Below are 17,955 nucleotides of genomic sequence, written 5' to 3'. Positions count from 1 at the left end.
CATCTGCCAGATGGCTGAGTAAATCAAAGAGAGCAGGGAGTATTAATGACATAGACATTGTGTCACCCTGAAGAGTTTGTGTATGCTCAGCAAAAGGCTGAAAAAGTTCTTGCATTGACTTCAGCTTCTGCCACTCACTTGAGAGCAAGCAGTCCCATCCCATCTTGTTTTCTACTTCACAAACAGATTCTTTAACTTTGAGGAGACGTGCAACCATTTCATAAGTACTTGACCAGCGTGTGGGGCAGTCATTCACAACAGTTAGGCCGCACTCATCCAAAATCTTCTGTGTTGCGACTGATGACTTGCGAAAAAGTTTCACGATTGATCGGACTTTGTTCAAGACTCTGTTGATGCTTTCCTCCTTGTTTATCATGTGGACAACAAGCTGCAGCGTATGGACGACACATGACATCCTGTACATGCCTAGGTCTTGACACTGCAGGTTTTCTGTCTCCTTGGAATCACTTTCACTTAGGATGGATGCATATGGATCATCGGAGCTGGAATCTTCATCTTCTGGAGCACTATGTTTGAATGCTGCCACCATATTGCTACCATTGTCTGTTATTACGGTGAGAACTTTCTCATTTGGGATCCCCCATTCTTGCATGCACTTTTCCACACAAGCCTTAATGGACTGGGCAGTGTGTGGATGGTCAAGTTGTTCAAGAGCTAGCAGTAAGTGTTCTGGTTTTTGTTGTTCAACACAGAAAAAGCAGCAACTTATGCCAAGGAATGATGCTGTCAGTCCCTTTTTAGTCCACAGATCAGTCCCAATACATACTTTTCTGGCACTAGACAGTCTTTTCTTAAATGTAGCTTTTTTGTTTTCATAGTGTTTTTCAATTAGATTACTTATCTTGGTTTTCCTTGGCACAGTAAACTTCTTATCCAAACTTTACATCATCAGAATAAAATCCTCATCTTCTACGGTTGTGACCGGCAATCCTGTACATCAGGGGTGTCAAACTCAAACTCACAAGGGGCCGAAATGAAACTCTGGGACAAAGTCGAGGGCCAAACTTAATATTTTTTGAAAAAGTGACGGTAAATTTGCACGTTTTCTTTATCAACATATATGCAATTTTGAACCTTTAAATTTGGAAACAAACTTATTTCTGCATTAACACTGAATGTGGAATAACCAAATTACACACGAGCAAGTCAGTTACAAATAAAACACATCAGTGGTATTCATTACTTGTGGTATATTCAGCATTTTATAAATCTATTCAGGATTTATATTTTCTTGTTTATTCATTTTTCTTATTTTTATTCTCCTTTTTTTCTCCTGTAATAAGTGTCATCGCTGCTGTGACATCTAGCTTTCCCCACTGAGGAACAATAAAGGGATTTTCTATTCTATTCATCTATCTGCAGCCTTTCCACTTCCTGTTTACTGTAGGTTAAATCTTTTCTCACGGGCCAACAACAAAATAAAAAAATAATTTTATCTTAAATGAAAATGCAACATCTCACCTGTTAACTTTCATGTTTTGGAGCAGAAAAAGAGCATAAAACCAACATATTTAAAGCTCAGTTTGCTGCACTGGTTTACTGTGATGCTCACCTGTTCCAGCCAGATACCTGCATCATGGGGTTGATCTGAGCTGAGGAGGAGACTCCTGTTGTTTTGTTCATCTTCATCATAATAATGACAACATTAGATGACAACGTGCTCACATAGGTTTGTGCTGATGAACATGTCTGAGCAGCTTGACCACGTTGTTGTGTGTCGGGGAGGAAACACGACAGCAGCCACAGAGTCATGCTGGTTTGAGCGTGTCGCTGCTCGCTGGAGTTATATCAGCTCTGTCTGGAAGTTAGTTTGAAAACTTTCTCTTTCAGTCGTGAACACATTACTGAGCGGCTAGAATCTCCGTTTCTGGGCTTCAACGTCAGAAAACAGCTGAGTGAACTCGGCGCTGAGTGAGAGGAGTGTAGTTTGTCCGAGACAGCGGAGCTGCAGACACCCAACTACCTCTGACTGCCTCGACGCAGAAAAAACACAAAGGAGGAGGCGCGTCTGCTCCGCGCTGGCGCCGCAAAGCATCATGGGAGTTGTAGTCTTTGCGATAAAATCAGCCAGCGGGCCAGTTTTAATATATTTTTGATATTTATCTTGCGGGCCACATAAAAATGCTCCGCGGGCCGCATCTGGCCCGCGGGCCTTGACTCTGACGTATGTGCTGTACATCCAATCCATGTAGCGATAACCTCTTCTTTAATTTGTTGTTCTTTGGCATCACTCTTGTACTTTGTAGTACTTGTAAATGTGTCCTCAATGTTCTGGTTGGACATTTTTGCCTTTTTGGTAGCTGGTTGGCCACCATCAGCAATGGTTTTCTGCAAATGCAAAAAAATAAAAATACACAATTAAAACATTGACTTTCTAACAATGATTTACCTGTTGCTTTTTGAGATTTCATACATTTATATATATATATATATATATATATATATATATATATATATTTTTTTTTTTTTTTTTGCACAGGTATGAACACTAGATGGCGCCCCTGCGCTGTTCACTTCGCCAGGCTGAGTAAGGGAGAGCTAACAGTAGTAGTCATCACAGCAGTGTTTATCCCAACTGATGCTAATGTAAACACGGCTCTCTCTCTCCTGCAGAACACCTCTAACAAACAGCAGCGGGCCTACCCCGAGGGCGTTCATATAGAGCTCCGGGAGTTGACGTCACTTCTCCCGGCATGCAACAGTTCAAATCGAAACGGCGCCATTTGGCAGGCAGAAGCCGGCAGCTGGACTATTTGTTATTGTCAGAAAACTCAATCAAACGGGAAATATGGTAGATTCCTGTTGTGCCCCAGGATGCAGAACAGACGCGGACAACATAAGGAATGAGCCATCTACAGGATTTCCCAATATCCGGAGCGCCGCAAACGTTGGATCATTGTAATAAAACGCGCTAGTGACCAGGCTGAAATGAAACTGGGATCCCGAGAGTAAAGGATTAAGCTTATGCAGCGACCACTTCATATCAGGTACTTAAACCAACGTTTCCTCAACTGTGTATGGTGTTTATTTTAAATGCTTTTATTACGATTCTTAGTGGGCTTCCTAAACTTATTTTGGCGTGGCTTTTTCTGTCTTATTACTTACAGCAACAAGTAAACATCACGTAAAACGTTGCCTCGTGAGTTCTGCGTGCTGCCGTTTACGTGTTTTATGATCACAGCAATTAACCGGCTAAGCTGTATTTCATTTTTAAGCAATGGTTGATCAATTGTCAGATCACACATGAAAAGCACTTTGGATTGCTATTATCTGTCTCACCGAGACAGATCTCAGACAGATCCTGAGACGCTCCTGCCTGACATATTTATTTTATTCACGGAAAAAAAATCAAACTAGTGATTTCTCTTGGTGTTCAGTTTATACATTCAAACAGCACAGCACTCTATTTAAACTACTTACGTGTAAATCTGTTATTTGTCCATCCATCCATCCATTTTCATCCGCGTATCCGGAGTCGGGTTGCGGAGGCATGTAGCGTCGAGAGTCCCTGACTTCCCTCTCCCCAGCCGCCGGAGCCAGCTCCTCCGGGTAAATCCCAAGGGGTTCCCCGGCCAGGTCCAGTAAGAAGTACGCTCCGACAGCTTCTGGCGTTTTTAAAAAGTATCCCAGGGGCACGGTAAGGGTCGGATATGTTTAGTCTATTTAATTTCTGACTATATAAAATGATTTCTTCGGTTTTAAAGTGTGAAGTAAACTCCGACGAAGTAAAATCCAAGTGGATCCCGTTCACGTTCATGGTTACATCCGTGTTTGTTTACCTTTTTTTCCTGCCATAATGGCGTCTACTAACTCAGAGTCACGTGGGGTCCGGAGCTCTATAGGCTACTAGCAGAGGATTTTAACAAGGCCAACCTAAAGACAGTACCGTATTTTCACGACCATAGGGCGTAACATGTTACGGGCGTCTTTTTGGTCTTTAACACATGCAAAAGGCGCACCGGGTTATAAAACGTACCGGTAAAACATCTGTGCGGGCTCAGGACTCGGATCATATCAGTGCAAACCAGACATTGTGAAAATTATAAACAGCCAAAAGCATGGTTCACTTTACTGGTCTAGTCCTGGTTTAGAGCGCACGTGCAGCGAGCGGCTGCGACCCAAAAAGTACCAGAACCGCTCACGGCGCATGCACAATCATGCATCAACACTGCTCGCCCGCTATTTCCCTAATAACACATGTTATAGTCGTGAAAATACGGTACTTCCGAATTTTTATCCCAACATGACAGAGTTGATACAGTTTTATTTGCCTGTATATTACTTTTCGGGTCGTCACGTGTACAACATTTAAGTGGATTTACCTTGGAGAAAATGGCGAAGTGGCCATTCTGTAGATGCCTCTTCAGATTCGTTGTGTTCTTTCCTCGGAACGACAGTCTACACTCTCAGCATGTAGTTTTGGTAGCAATGTTATCAGAAGAAAAATGACTCCACTCATCTTCTCTTCTTTTTTGCCCAGCAGTTAACATTTTCCTCTACTCCTTCTTATGCCGTCGATATATTCAGTGAGCTATGTTTAGCATACCGCGCATACCTGCCCCTTTATACTATTCGGGGTCTGTCTTCGCTCACGTCCCGCACGTTCACGGCACGCCACGCCCCTTGTCTTCTACTACGTTTGCGTCTCACAACAACACAATAGGCTCACCGCACCATAGAGTGCCATGTAGAAGAGCGTCATCGTGGATTTTCGTCTCGTCTTTAATTCGTTGACTAAAAGTTTCAATCAATTTAATTATCGTCTTTGTCTTTTTCCAAGCTTTTATTTAGAAATTTTGTTTCATTTTCGTCTGTAAATATATTTTCGTGACGAAAAAAAAGACGAAAATATTTTGTCAACAAAATTAACACTAATTCCATGCTGTCGTTCTTTTTAAAACACAGAAACGGTTTTGTTCCCTTTTTCGTCGCTACGTTTCACCGGCGGCTGCAGGCTTCCTCAGGCTGAGTTATCACTGGTTTTGGTTCTTGTCTTTCTGGGTTTCTGGTTCTTTGCTTAGGTTGTTCTTTGTCACATCCCTGTTCACAAAAACACCAACCCAAAAAAACCATAGACATAGTAGTTAACAGAATCAGACAGGACACGACTTTACACAAAAGAACAAACCTCACAGCAGACGACATTGCACAACTGATAGGACTGGTAGCTAACTCCACTTACTTCACATACAACAACACAATATACGAACAACTGGAAGGCTTCGCCATGGGTAACCCGTTATCAGCCACCCTGTGCGAGTTTTTCATGGAGGACCTAGAACAAAAAGCCATAGCCACTGCCCCCCAAACTGTAAAATAAAAATATGGAAACGCTACGTAGAAGACATACTGGAAATCATACCAAAAGGACGAACAGAAACACTAACACAACACTTGAATAACATTGACGACACAGGCTGCATAAGGTTCACTTATGAGTTTGAAACAGAAGGCAGCATAGCATTTATGGATATGAAAATCACCAGGCAGACCAACGGGACCTTAAACATAAACACATACAGGAAACCAACACACACAGACCAATATCTATTATGGACATCAGAACACCCCACCATACACAAAATGTCAGTAATCAGAACACTATATCACCGAACAAACATAATAGCAGAAGAAAGAGACCGTAAACAAGAGGACAAACACATACAACACGCTTTAAAGACCTGCGGATACCCGACATGGGCAATAAACAAAGGAAAACGGCAAACAAAAACAGAAAGAAAAGAACAACCTAAGCAAAGAATCAGAAACCCAGAAAGACAAGAACCAAAACCAGTGATAACCCTACCATACATCAGAGGCATAACAGAAAAAATAAGAGCAACAATGAAAAAACACAACATAAACACACCAACAAAACCATACACAACAGTTAAGACACAGACTAGTGCACCCAAAAGACAAAATATCAGCTGGACTTAAATGTGGAGTCATTTACGAAATCCCATGCAAACTCTGCAATAAAACATACATAGGAGAAACCGGACACCAACTCAACACACGAACAATAGAACATAGAAAGGAGTACGAGAAGGAGGCAAATCGAAAACACACAAGAGCAGCAAAAGAAGAAGCAGAAAGCACAATAAAGAAGTCAGCCGTAACAGATCACTGCATACGAGAAAATCATATAATGGACTGGGACAACACAAGGATCATAAACATTGAACAACAAAAATACAAAAGATGGATTAAAGAAGTAATCAAGATAAGGAGATGTGGATGTGGGACCATGAACAGGGACGAGGGAGTGTACACATTGGACCGCGCATGGGACTGCATCGTCGGAGAGGGGAGAGCAGGCAGTAGAGGGCGACAACGTCCTCTGCTGCCCGCGGATAAATGGAGAAGGAAGTGACGCGCCACCATCAGCGTCAGCCTGAGAAAGCCTGCAGCCGCCGGCGAAAAGTAGCGACAAAACAGGTAACAAAACCGTTTCTGTGTTTTAAAAAGAACGACAGCATGGAATTAGAACTAATACACAGCAAGAACACACCTAAGATGTTCAAAGAAAATTAACACTGGTGACAAAGGTCACATTTTCCCAGCTGGGTCGACTGTAACTTTGCCCCACAGATTAAACAGGTGAGGAGCCATGATGTCTGCTGAGTATCAGCTATATCTGCTGCTGTTCCATCCCAGATTGAAGGACACTTCAAGATCACAATAATAATTTTAATAAACTCTTTGACTTTATTATTGTTTATTATAATCATCGTAGATAATCACTTGGTTCAGTAAATGTATTTTAATTACTGAAATGACTTACGCTTTGGGTATAATAATGATTTTTGTGATAATCGGTTATGTGTGTTCAGCAAACCAGAAGGCCACCTCTCACGTAACCAGCCTCACACAGAGGGTACCACAGGGTAAAACATCATCACGTCTTTGACTCATGACCAAAGCTTTCTTGCTGAGAGTGGGCGTGTTCTGTGGGTTTGTTAAAACTAACTTTCCAGCAGCAAAACTTCAATTTGTGAACCAACCACCATACTGAGGATAAAGGAACGGCCGCCCTGAACCTCTACCTGCTGTTCTGTCACACTGATAGAATAGCTTTGAATAAACGCACGATAACCAGCTGAAGCTAAACTCCTTCAGAGTTATTGATTTTTAAGTAAGAGGCAAAACTCCTTCAGAGTTAAGCCAAACGCTCAACACTGTGTACCCTGCGACATCTCTGGACCAGAGGATCGGTTTCACTCGCGTCTTCTCTACCGGACCGAGTACCCTGAGGCTGACAACATCCTCCTTGACCTCCGGATCCACACATAGGGTCGTCTTGCTGGGTGAGGTAGCACACAGATTGTGTTTGATGCTGTTTCTCTAAATGACAACCGAGTTAGCTGCAAAACCATCATTTCATCCAGAACGAGTTCCTTTCTCTGAAAGAAACCCTTTGAGAATTCATTCACGCATTCATTTTAGCTTTCCATCCAGTCACAGGTTTGCCTTTAAACCAAGTTTAATATCAAAACTGGTAAATTGTCATCCATGAATTGTCATTTTTAATTGTCATTTAAATTGTCATTTCTGAATTGTCGTTCCAAATTGTCAAGTTTAAAATTGTTAGTAATAAATTCTTATCTTTAAAAACTTGACTCTCTTCTTGAAATTAAACACGGAATGGTGTATATTTCTGGTTATATAACCCACTTCATACACAAAACGGTAGCCCAATGTTCTTCACATAGTTAAAATAATCACAAGTGAAATGAAATAGTTAAAATGTCACATCATGTTGTGTAAAATAAAATAAAATCATATAGACACAGAATATAGTACACAAAAATAAAAGCACATAAAGTACAATTATTTACTTTAAAATATAGAACAAAGATAAAACAGCACAGCAAAGGTGTACATATAAAATACATATAGAATAAATGTATCGCAGTACAGATAAAGACCTAGTAGACCACAGAAGCAAGTATAGGTTAATGGAAGGCATCATGAAATTTTTAGTTTTTAATTTAATAAGTTTTCAGACCTGTGGAGAAAAAAACCCTACAAGATGCAGAAAAAAAGGATAAACCTCCAACCTACATATTGCCAGCAATAAACGCAGCAAAACTTAACTTTCATAACCAAAAAAACACAATAAAAATTATTCAGTAAATCAGGAGAGCAGGAACAACTCTTATTTCTGATTTTACATTTTTTATTTAATTCAAACTATTTAGAATTTTGTGTTTTCATCACATTTAGCTTGTATTTTATATAAAATATATTCAGCTTTACATGTTAGCTGTTCCTGTGTTCCTGTGTGCTCAAAAACTCATGTTACCAACCTCTAAAAAAAATTACCAAATCGTTCACATGAAGTAGATTTGTTATTCATTATCTGGAAGTATTTGATTAGTTTAAAAACTAAATATAATTTGTTTAATTTGGTTTTAAGAATGTCACTAGTTTACTTATACAAAAACAATGTATGTACTGAAATACGGAGAAATCAACTTGTGAGTACAATGCATGTTAATATAGTAAGTATAGCATTTTTAACATAAGCGCATTCACACATGGAAAGTATCAATGTAAATAAATCATATGGCAGTAACTCTGCTGTACTTTCATTGTGTAAAAGTAGCTCACGGGCCCAAAAAGTTTGGAGACCCCTGCAATAGATTGCTCAGCCCTAGTGGATGCTTAGATGATTGTTTAAAGTTTTCTTTCGGCTAACTCTTCATCCACAGAGTTCACACGCAAAAGGTTTCTGTCATTTGTGGACTCCCATGTGAATGTTTAGATTTGTCTTTCGGCTAAATCTTTTTGCACAGAGCTCACAGGCGAAAGGCTTCTGTCCTGTGTGTACTCGCATGTGTTTGTTTAAACTTCCCTTTTCACTAAATCGATTCCCACAGAGCTCACAAGCAAAGGGCTTCTCTCCTGTGTGTACTCTCATGTGTGTGTTTAAACTTCCCTTTTCACTAAATCTTTTCCCACAGAGCTCACAAGCAAAGGGCTTCTCTCCTGTGTGGACTCTCATGTGTGTGATTAAATGTGTCTTTCGGCTAAATCTTTTTACACAGAGATCACAGGCAAAAGGCTTCTGTCCGGTGTGTACTCTCATGTGTCTGTTTAAAGTTGACTTTAACCTAAATTTCTTTTCACAGAGCGCACAAGCAAAATGTTTCTGTCCTGTGTGGACACTCATGTGTTTGTTTAAACTTCCCTTTTTACTAAATCTATTCCCACAGAGCTCACAAGCAAAGGGCTTCTGTCCTGTGTGGACACTCATGTGGTTGTTTAAACTTCCCTTTTCACTAAATCTATTCCCACAGAGCTCACAAGCAAAGGGCCTCTCTCCTGTGTGGACTCTCATGTGTGTTTTTAAATGTGACCTTATGCTAAATGTATTCCCACAGAGCTCACAAGTAAAGGGCTTCTCTCCTGTGTGGACTCTCATGTGTGTGTTTAAATGTGTCTTTCGGCTAAATCTTTTTACACAGAGCTCACAGGCGAAAGGCTTCTCTCCTGTGTGTACTCTCATGTGTGTGTTTAAAGTTGAATTTAAGCTAAATTTCTTCCCACAGAGCTCACAAACAAAATGCTTCTGTCCTGTATGGACACTCATGTGTTTGATTAAATTTCCCTTAACACTAAATCTATTCCCACAGAGCTCACAAGCAAAGGGCTTCTCTCCTGTGTGGACTCTCATGTGTGTGTTTAAAGTTGTCTTTAGGCTATATCTTTTTCCACAGAGCTCACAAGCAAAAGGCTTTTGTCCTGTGTGGACTCTCATGTGTCTGTTTAAATGTGTCTTTTGGCTATATCTTTTTCCACAGAGCTCACAGGCAAAAGGCTTCTCTCCTGTGTGGACTCTCATGTGTGTGTTTAAACTTCCCTTTTCACTAAATCTATTCCCACAGAGCTCACAAGCAAAGGGCTTCTCTCCTGTGTGGAGTCTCATGTGTGTGTTTAAACTTCCCTTTTCACTAAATCTATTCCCACAGAGCTCACAAGCAAAGGGCTTCTCTCCTGTGTGGACTCTCATGTGTCTGTTTAAATTTGTCTTTTGGCTAAATCTTTTGCTACAGAACTCACAGGCAAAAGGCTTCTGTCCTGTGTGAACTCTCATGTGCGTGTTTAAAGTTGACTTTAAGCTAAATTTCTTTCCACAGAGCTCACAAGCAAAAGGCTTCTGTCCTGTGTGGACTCTCATGTGACTGATTAAAAGTGTCCTATGACTAAAGGATTTGTTGACAGTCCTAAAATCGGACTCAGAACACCTGTTCTCATTCCAGTCATTGTCTCGGTCTCCAGTTTCAGACCCAGAGTCTAACAGCTCAGAGTCTAGAGTTGAATCATCATCATCATCATCATCATCATCATCATCATCATCTTCATCATCATCTCCAACGTCAGTTTCTGAAGAATCAGGAGTCAGTTCGTGAGGGTTCAGATCTGGGTTCCGGCTAGTTTCTAGTCCACCAGTTTCTGCTGTCGTCTGGTCAGCTGAGCTGCTGGTTGAAACATCTCTCTCTTCTATTTGCTTCTGATGAAGCTGTGAGAACAGAGGCTTCTCTTCATCATCCTCACTCTTTATAGAAGCAACAGTGAATGGAAACCTGGCAGCATCAGTCTCCTCCTTCAAATGGAGATGCGCCCCTTCCATACTGGGCCAGAGTTTCTCCTGTTCCTCCTTTATGTGGAGAAAATCTAAGTCCTGCTGGTTGACACCAGTGCTATGTTCTTCTAGATCTTCTTCTTTAACCAGCACCACCTTTTGAAAAGCTGTAGGAAACACAGAAACGCATGAAGTGAATTACCGACAGCTGTAACTGTGTTTTCAAACATATAACAGGAGCCCTGACGACCAGCTAAGTAAAAGACATATAGTAACACCTATTATAAAAAGACCTTTTTTCCCCTGCACACTGGACCAGGACATGAAAATTCAGTGAGCTGCATACTGACTAGAAAGTTTGCACTTATAGCCTGGTGATATTGTGTGTGTGTGTGTGTGTGTGTGTGTGTGTGTGTGTGTGTGTGTGTGTGTGTGTGTGTGTGTGTGTGTGTGTGTGTGTGTGTGTGTGTGTGTGTGTGTGTGTGTGTGTCTTACATCCGCTGTGAGGACACATTTTTCACCTCTAACATGGGGACATAATAAAATTGTGAGGACATTTGCTAGGTTATCACAGTGAATAAAAACCTAATTTGGTTTTAGAGGTATGGTGTGTGTTAGGTATTTTTAATTAAATGTTCATTTTAGTGGGTCTGTGAATCTTTCTTTGTCTGCGTGGGGGGTGATGGGCTCCTGTGAAATTTGTGATGCCTGAGGCCAGATCTCTGGAATGTGGTAACCGTGGTAACCGTAGGAGATGGGTCTGTGCCTCTGTAACCCGAGAAGGCCTGCCTTCTCCATCCTGATGCTTGAATAAAAGGCTGTGTGTAGCTAAGGAACAGGGGGGAGAGGCGATGATGGAGCTCGGAGGAGTTGTTTTGTTGTTCTCTCTCCCCGCTTCCCAGCAGCACAGCGTGCAATGAAATCCTTTTTTGTGTGTGTTTATTTCAGGTTCAAGGGTTATGGAGAAAGTAAAAATTACCCAACATTTTGGTGGAGGATGCGAGCATGCAGAGCTGGTGAGCTGAAGGCTTTGTCAGGAGCTGAGTGGGTGAGGCCTCCGGTTGGCTCCATGCACGGGCTTTCTGTGCCCAGCTCTCGCATGTTGATTCAGGGTCATGGAAATTACGAATAATCAATCTACTCTCTCTCTCTCTCTGTGTGTCGTCCTTTAAGGTAATATGGGATAAATGAAAAATTACCTATCATTTGGTGGCCCGTATGGGGGAAGCTGTCTTCGGGGAGCCATGCAGGCGCCACTTACCTCATCAAAGCCTGCGGAACTAAGATTGTTTCACCGGCGGCTTTTTTAGCCCGGCAAGCAGATTCCCATTTAAGCTCTTGCCTTCCCGAACTCAGGACGAATTTACCACGCAGAGGAGAGTAAGTACCTCATTATTTGCACCCTTTTTTCTAATAACTGGTCGACAGTGTGGTGTTACGTTGGTAGTGATTTTTGCCATCCACGCACGACAGACGTTTCGGGCCCCGGCTGAGGGCTGGACTGAGAGCCGCCGGACCTTGTCCTGGACTCTCGTTTGCCTCTGAGGGAACAGAGTAAACGCGAGAGAGGTTGTAATGAGTCTGTGTCTGCGTACACAGACACCCCACGACGAATAGAAAAAGTAAATGTGGGTCGTAATAGGGTTGGAATGTGCAAAATCACTTAAGTAAACTCAATGCCGCCGGGATTGTTTAATATTTTATGGTGCGTCGAAGGTACACAAAATTAATTACCACTACATTTGGCAAGGAATCCTAAGTCGGTCTAAATTCGGCCTTGCTGTGTGTTATTCGTAATTTGTTGTGCATCTGGTATCGGGCTGCATCCCGTTTCTGATCGGGTTTGTTACTTCTGGTTGTGCAGAACTTTGTGGTTCTGTGATTTGTTACTGAAATATTGGTGTCAGCTGTCGTTTGTGTATATGTGTTGTGTTGTGGTTTTAAAAATTTTGCCGAAGTGCTAAAAAACGCGGCTGGGAACATTGGTTCGGATGACGTCTTGCTGCGTTCGAGTGTGTGTTTGTTCGGCTGCTGTCTTCGAGTGTGTGTGTGTTGATTGCGGTTTTTTTCCATTTGATAATCTGATCATCATCATCTGACACCAATTCTAATTTTAACCTTTCATCATACTGGGACTTTTTTCTAGGGTACAATGCGTACCTGTAAATTTTCCTGGTATTTATTAGTCCAGATTTCTGAGATTTCTGAAAAACATATCTGTGTTCAGAAAAGAACCAAATAATAGAATTGGATAACAAACACAGATATTATTTAACAAAGATGTTCAAAGCCTTTTCTCCACCCACAGCACAGTCAGAGCCACTTGGATAGAATAGAATAGACTATTATTCCCACAGTGGGGAAAATCACTCCTTACAACAGAACATACACTTAGAGAAAAAGAAGCAGAAAAAGAAGCTATTATTGTAACCTTCAACCACTAAAATCAACGAATAAAATAAAAACTTGGTTTTCCAGAAATATGCATCATAAAGGACACTGACATACTAATGTACATCAGTGCACAAGTATTGAACACATTCTGAATATTACATTGATGTCATTGTGTAACAGAGCCATTATACACGTTTACTGCAGAGGGGATGAACGACCTATGGTAGAGTTCTGTTTTACATCTTGGATGTCTCAGTCTGCCACTGAAGGAGCTGTCCACGGCCTCCGCAGTGGAATGCAGTGGGTGAGAGGTTTTTATTTAAGATGGAGGTCATCTTCACCATCATCCTCCTTTCACACATCTCCTCTACTGAATGTAGTTGGCAGCTGGGAATTAACTTTGAAGAACCTCAGCCTCCTCAGGACGTGGAGGCAATTTTGGCCCTTCTTATACAGAGCATCTGTGTTGTTGGACCAGTTTGGTTTACTGCTCAGGTGAACAACCCTGTACTTAAAGGTATTCACCACCTAAATGTCTGCATCCTGGATGTTTACTGGTGACTTAGGAATAGTAATTCTCTGGAAGTCAATCACCATCTCCTTTGACTTACTGGTGTTCAAGCAAACATCAGTCAATAAAATCTATGATGACTGACCTGTACTTCAGGTCATTCCCCACCGACTAACAGCCAAGTCATCTGAGAACTTCTGGATGTGACAGCGCTGCTGGTGTTTTAAGTTAAATCCGAGGTGTAGAAGGTGAATAGCAAACACAAACCTTTCTTTTCACTGCAAGTCAAAGCGTTAGGAAATGGCCGTGAAACATCCAAAATTTTCTCTCTCTGAGCCTCAGAACCTGGTTGAGCTGGAGAAAGTTTTCTGCCATCCAGGATTTGATGTCTAAACTGCAGTTAAAAAGTGCATCCATAGAGCTCCGGACCCCACGTGACTCTCAGTTAATGGACGCCATTTTGGCATGCTTAAAAGGTAAACAAACACGGATGTAACCATGAACATGAACGGGATCCGCTTGGATTTTACTTCGTCGGAGTTTACTTCACACAGAAGAAATCGTTTTATATAGTCAGAAATTAAATAGACTAAACATCTCCGACCCTTACCGTGCTCCTGGGATACTTTTTAAAAACGCCAGAAGCTGTCAGAGCGGACTTCTTACCGGCACAACACCGGACCTGGCCGGCCGGAGGAGCTGGGGAGAAGGTCTGAGACTCTCGACTCTACTGCCCGCTCCGACGCCAGAAGCTGTCGGAGTGGGCTTCTTACCGGCACAACACCGGACCTGATCGGGGAACCCCTCGGGATTCCCCCGGCCAGAGGAGGCTGGCTCCGGCGGCTGGGGAGAGGGAAGTCACGCTAATGCCCCCGCAACCCGACTCCGGATACGCGGATGAAAATGGATGGATGGACGGACAAATAACAGATTTACACGTAAGTAGTCTCGGTGAGACAGATAATAGCAATCCAAAGTGCTTTTTATGTGTGATATGACAATTGATCAACCATTGCTTAAAAATTAAATACAGCTTAGCCGGTTAATTGCTGTGATCATAAAACACGGAAACGGCAGCATGCAGAACTCACGAGGAAACGTTTTACGTGATGTTTACTTGCTGCTATGAGTAATAAGACAGAAAAAGCCACGCCAAAATAAGTTTAGGAAGCCCACTAAGAATCATAATAAAAGCATTTAAAATAAATACCACACACAGTTGAGGAAACGTTGGTTTAAGTACCTGATATGAAGTGGTCGCTGCATAAGCGAAAACCTTTACTCTCGGGATCCCACAGCTTCATTTTCGCCCGGTCACTAGCGCGTTTTATTACAATGATCCAACGTTTGCGGCGCTCCGGATCTTGGGGAATCCTGTAGATGGCTCATCCCTTATGTCGTCCGCGTCTGTTCTGCATCCTGGGGCACAGCAGGAATCTACTATATTTCCCGTTTGATTGAGTTTTCCGACAATAACAAATAGTCCAGCTGCCGGCTTCTGCATGCCAAGATGGCGCCGTTTCGATTTGAACTGTTGCATGCCGGGAGAAGTGACGTCAACTCCCGGAGCTCTATTGGCCGTGTGTCATCAGGAGACACGGAGATGCACAACCGTGTATCATTAGCATAACTGTGAAAGTTGACTCCATGTCTCCTGATGACACCACCAAGAGGGAGCATATAAGGGTTAAAAAGCAATGGGCTTAAAACTGAACCCTGAGGCACACCACATGTAATCCTATGAACCCTAGAGGAACAGGTGTCTAAACTTACCATAAAAGTCCTGTCTGTGAGATAAGATGAGAATCATCTGTGAACAGTATCAGAGTGGCCAATTTCTTTTAGACATGTTAAAAGAATAGTGTGGTCTAGTGTATCAAAAGCAGCACTTAGATCCAGTAGAACCAGCACTGTCGCTCTCTGTTCATCATAATTTTATTTAAAATCTTCACATGGGCCGTCTCCATGCTGTGGTTCACCCTAAAACAAGCTTTTCTAAAATTTTGCTTAAAAAGAGTAAGTTAGATACCGGTCTAAAACTGTTAAAATCATTTAAATCTTAATTGCTTTTCTTCAACAGGGGCCTCGCCACTGCCCCTTTAAAGACAGAAGGAAAGACCCCCGTCTAAACTGAGCAATTCGTAACGATTCAAATTTAATCTCCAAAAGATCCATAAATTGTTTAAAAAACTTTGTGGGAATTGGGTCCAGAGCACATGTGGTGGGCCTCACCAAGGAGAAAACTTTATAAAGAGTCTCACCAGGAAAAAAAACTGTCCAGCTTTTCCTCTGACAAAGCGCTGCAAAGACCCCCCTCCCCAGAGCGCACTGCCACACCACTGAACCTTTAGCCCCTGAGGCAAAATGGATTGAGATGAGCCAGAAAGAGTGGAGCAGAAAAAAAACAACTGAAAAAACTAAAAAAAAAAAAAAGCTCTGGCAACAGATGCATGTTCAGTCTGGTTTAAGGTGGAGATTTTGGGTCAGTTGAATTATCGTGCAGCGGCTGGGTGCGCGGGGAGGGTTGGGAAGGGAGAAACGGTGGCTGTCAGGAACTGATCTTGATGATGCGGTGCTGATGATCCGATTATCAGACTCATATCCTTTGGGGATAGAGAGCAGTGCTTTGGGTCGGTACCCGGACCACTGCCATTACTAATTTTGACCTTTCAGCATACCCGCACTTTGGTCTGGGGCACAGTGCATACCGGTAAAATTTTCAGGGTATTCATTCTGCGTGGAGTTGTGTGTTCTCCCCATGCATGCGTGGGTTTCCTCCGGTTGCTCCGGTTTCCCCCACAGATCACAACATGCCCTATAGGTTAAAAAAAAATTGTAAGTCGCTTTGGGTAAAAGCGTCGGCTAAGCACATAAACAACATAAACAACAACCATCAGCATCAGCTCAGGTAGAGGAGAGGAGAGGACAGAGAAAAAAGACGAGTTATCTGACACCGTGCGCATTTCTGCAATGAATGACAGCAGCAGCCAGTGGATAAATGTCTGACAGACAAGTAGACAGAGGTGGAGAGTGTTGAACAAAGATTTCAATTCCATACCTGTGTATTAAAAGGAAGCAGTTCTGGATTACCTCTCAATCTGTGTTAGTAAAATCACGTTGAGAGGCCAAAGAAAGGCCATGTGTGTGTGTGAAATGAAACCTGGATGAGAGGCCACAGAAAGGCCGTGGTGTGTGTGTGTGTGTGTGTGTGTGTGTGTGTGTGTGTGTGTGTGTGTGTGTGTGTGATTTGACTCCTGATCTCCTGATGTCGTAAATAATGGATGTACTTCACTACTCTGCTGTTTTGGGTAAATATATGTTGCGGCTTTAGCCTTCACTGACCTCTGTGGGGTTAGTCCAGGATGCAATAAAGATTCAGGGGAGACACTGCATCTGGGATATGTTTATGACTGGCTTAAGCAGACACCTGGAGTGGAGAAGAAGAGGAAAGGGGGCACACCTCCCCCTGCTGATAATGACCGGAAGAAAGGAATGAGGTAATGCCTGGAGAACACCAAGATGAGCCGGCAAGAGACGCTGGGAGGAGTCACAAGCGGACCGGGCAGAGCGCTTCATGAAGCGGGAAGAGTTGCCATGGAGACGAACAGGAGACAAGAAGGAGGGGGAAGTGGAGAGATAAAAATGGGGGGCCCACGAGGGACCGGGGTTGAGAGTGCTGGGAAAAGTTCTGTAGGAGTTTGGTGGAGCTCTGTTTTTTGTCTTACCCACTGCGTCGGGGTGATTCTGTTTGGATTAATGTTTTTTCATCCTGTTAAATAAAAACCTTGGTTTCTTATTGTAAGAAACGAAAAGGATTTCCGTGCCTGGGGTTCTCCGGTGGTGTCGTGTAACCGAAAAGGTGAGATGCTGGTTACTTGTTATCCCACTCCAAGAGGTTTAGGCAAGTCATTTTAGAGTCTTTAACCTGAGCATAAATAAGCTACAGGTGACTAAGATGTGTTTGGGTTTGAACCGAGTCTTCCTTTGAGCTGCAAGCAGTTTGTGCTGCCAGGGTAAGAGTCTAGGTTATTTGGTGATTGCTAATCAGCTCCTATAGTGTGCAGGCAGTTTTAAAGAGTGGCTGAATGTCACGCCCATGCATAAATAGAAATACAAATCAACCTGAGACGTAACATCTGTTAAAGAGTAAGCTAGTTGTGGAAGATGGCTTGTAACAGATAGATGGCATCCAAACGGAATATAGTTTGTGAGCAAACACAAGAAAAAACGAGGAGTGTGCTTCATTTGAAAGTGGGCGTGGTGTTGCAAACAATTTTGTAGTAATAAACATCCAACTGCTGCTAGTCATGAGACAGAAGAGGAGAATCATGAGTGGAAGTGAAAACAGCCTGATGATCATTTATGAAATCTCTTGCCAAACGCATAAACCAGCCCTATTCAATAGGCGGCCCAAGGGCCAGAACCGGCCCATCAAGCA

General features: G+C 42.5%; 1 protein-coding gene across 2 annotated transcripts in view; it reads right to left on the bottom strand.

Moving 5' to 3' along the window:
* Positions 1-7,846: 7,846 nt before the first annotated feature.
* LOC107373296 (zinc finger protein 271) overlaps positions 7,847-17,955 on the bottom strand; it is a 44,738-nt gene continuing 34,629 nt past the window's right edge. For both annotated transcript variants that reach the window (XM_054736764.2, XM_070547493.1), the window contains one exon: positions 7,847-10,779. In XM_054736764.2, coding sequence (XP_054592739.2) covers positions 8,762-10,779 — 2,018 coding nt within the window. In that variant the 3' untranslated portion in view covers positions 7,847-8,761. The remainder of the gene's footprint in view (positions 10,780-17,955) is intronic.

Source organism: Nothobranchius furzeri, chromosome 2 (assembly GCF_043380555.1).
Source record: "Nothobranchius furzeri strain GRZ-AD chromosome 2, NfurGRZ-RIMD1, whole genome shotgun sequence".
Lineage (NCBI taxonomy): Eukaryota > Metazoa > Chordata > Actinopteri > Cyprinodontiformes > Nothobranchiidae > Nothobranchius > Nothobranchius furzeri.
Note: the sequence above shows the minus strand (reverse complement) of the source record. Positions and strands in the feature narration are given on the sequence as shown.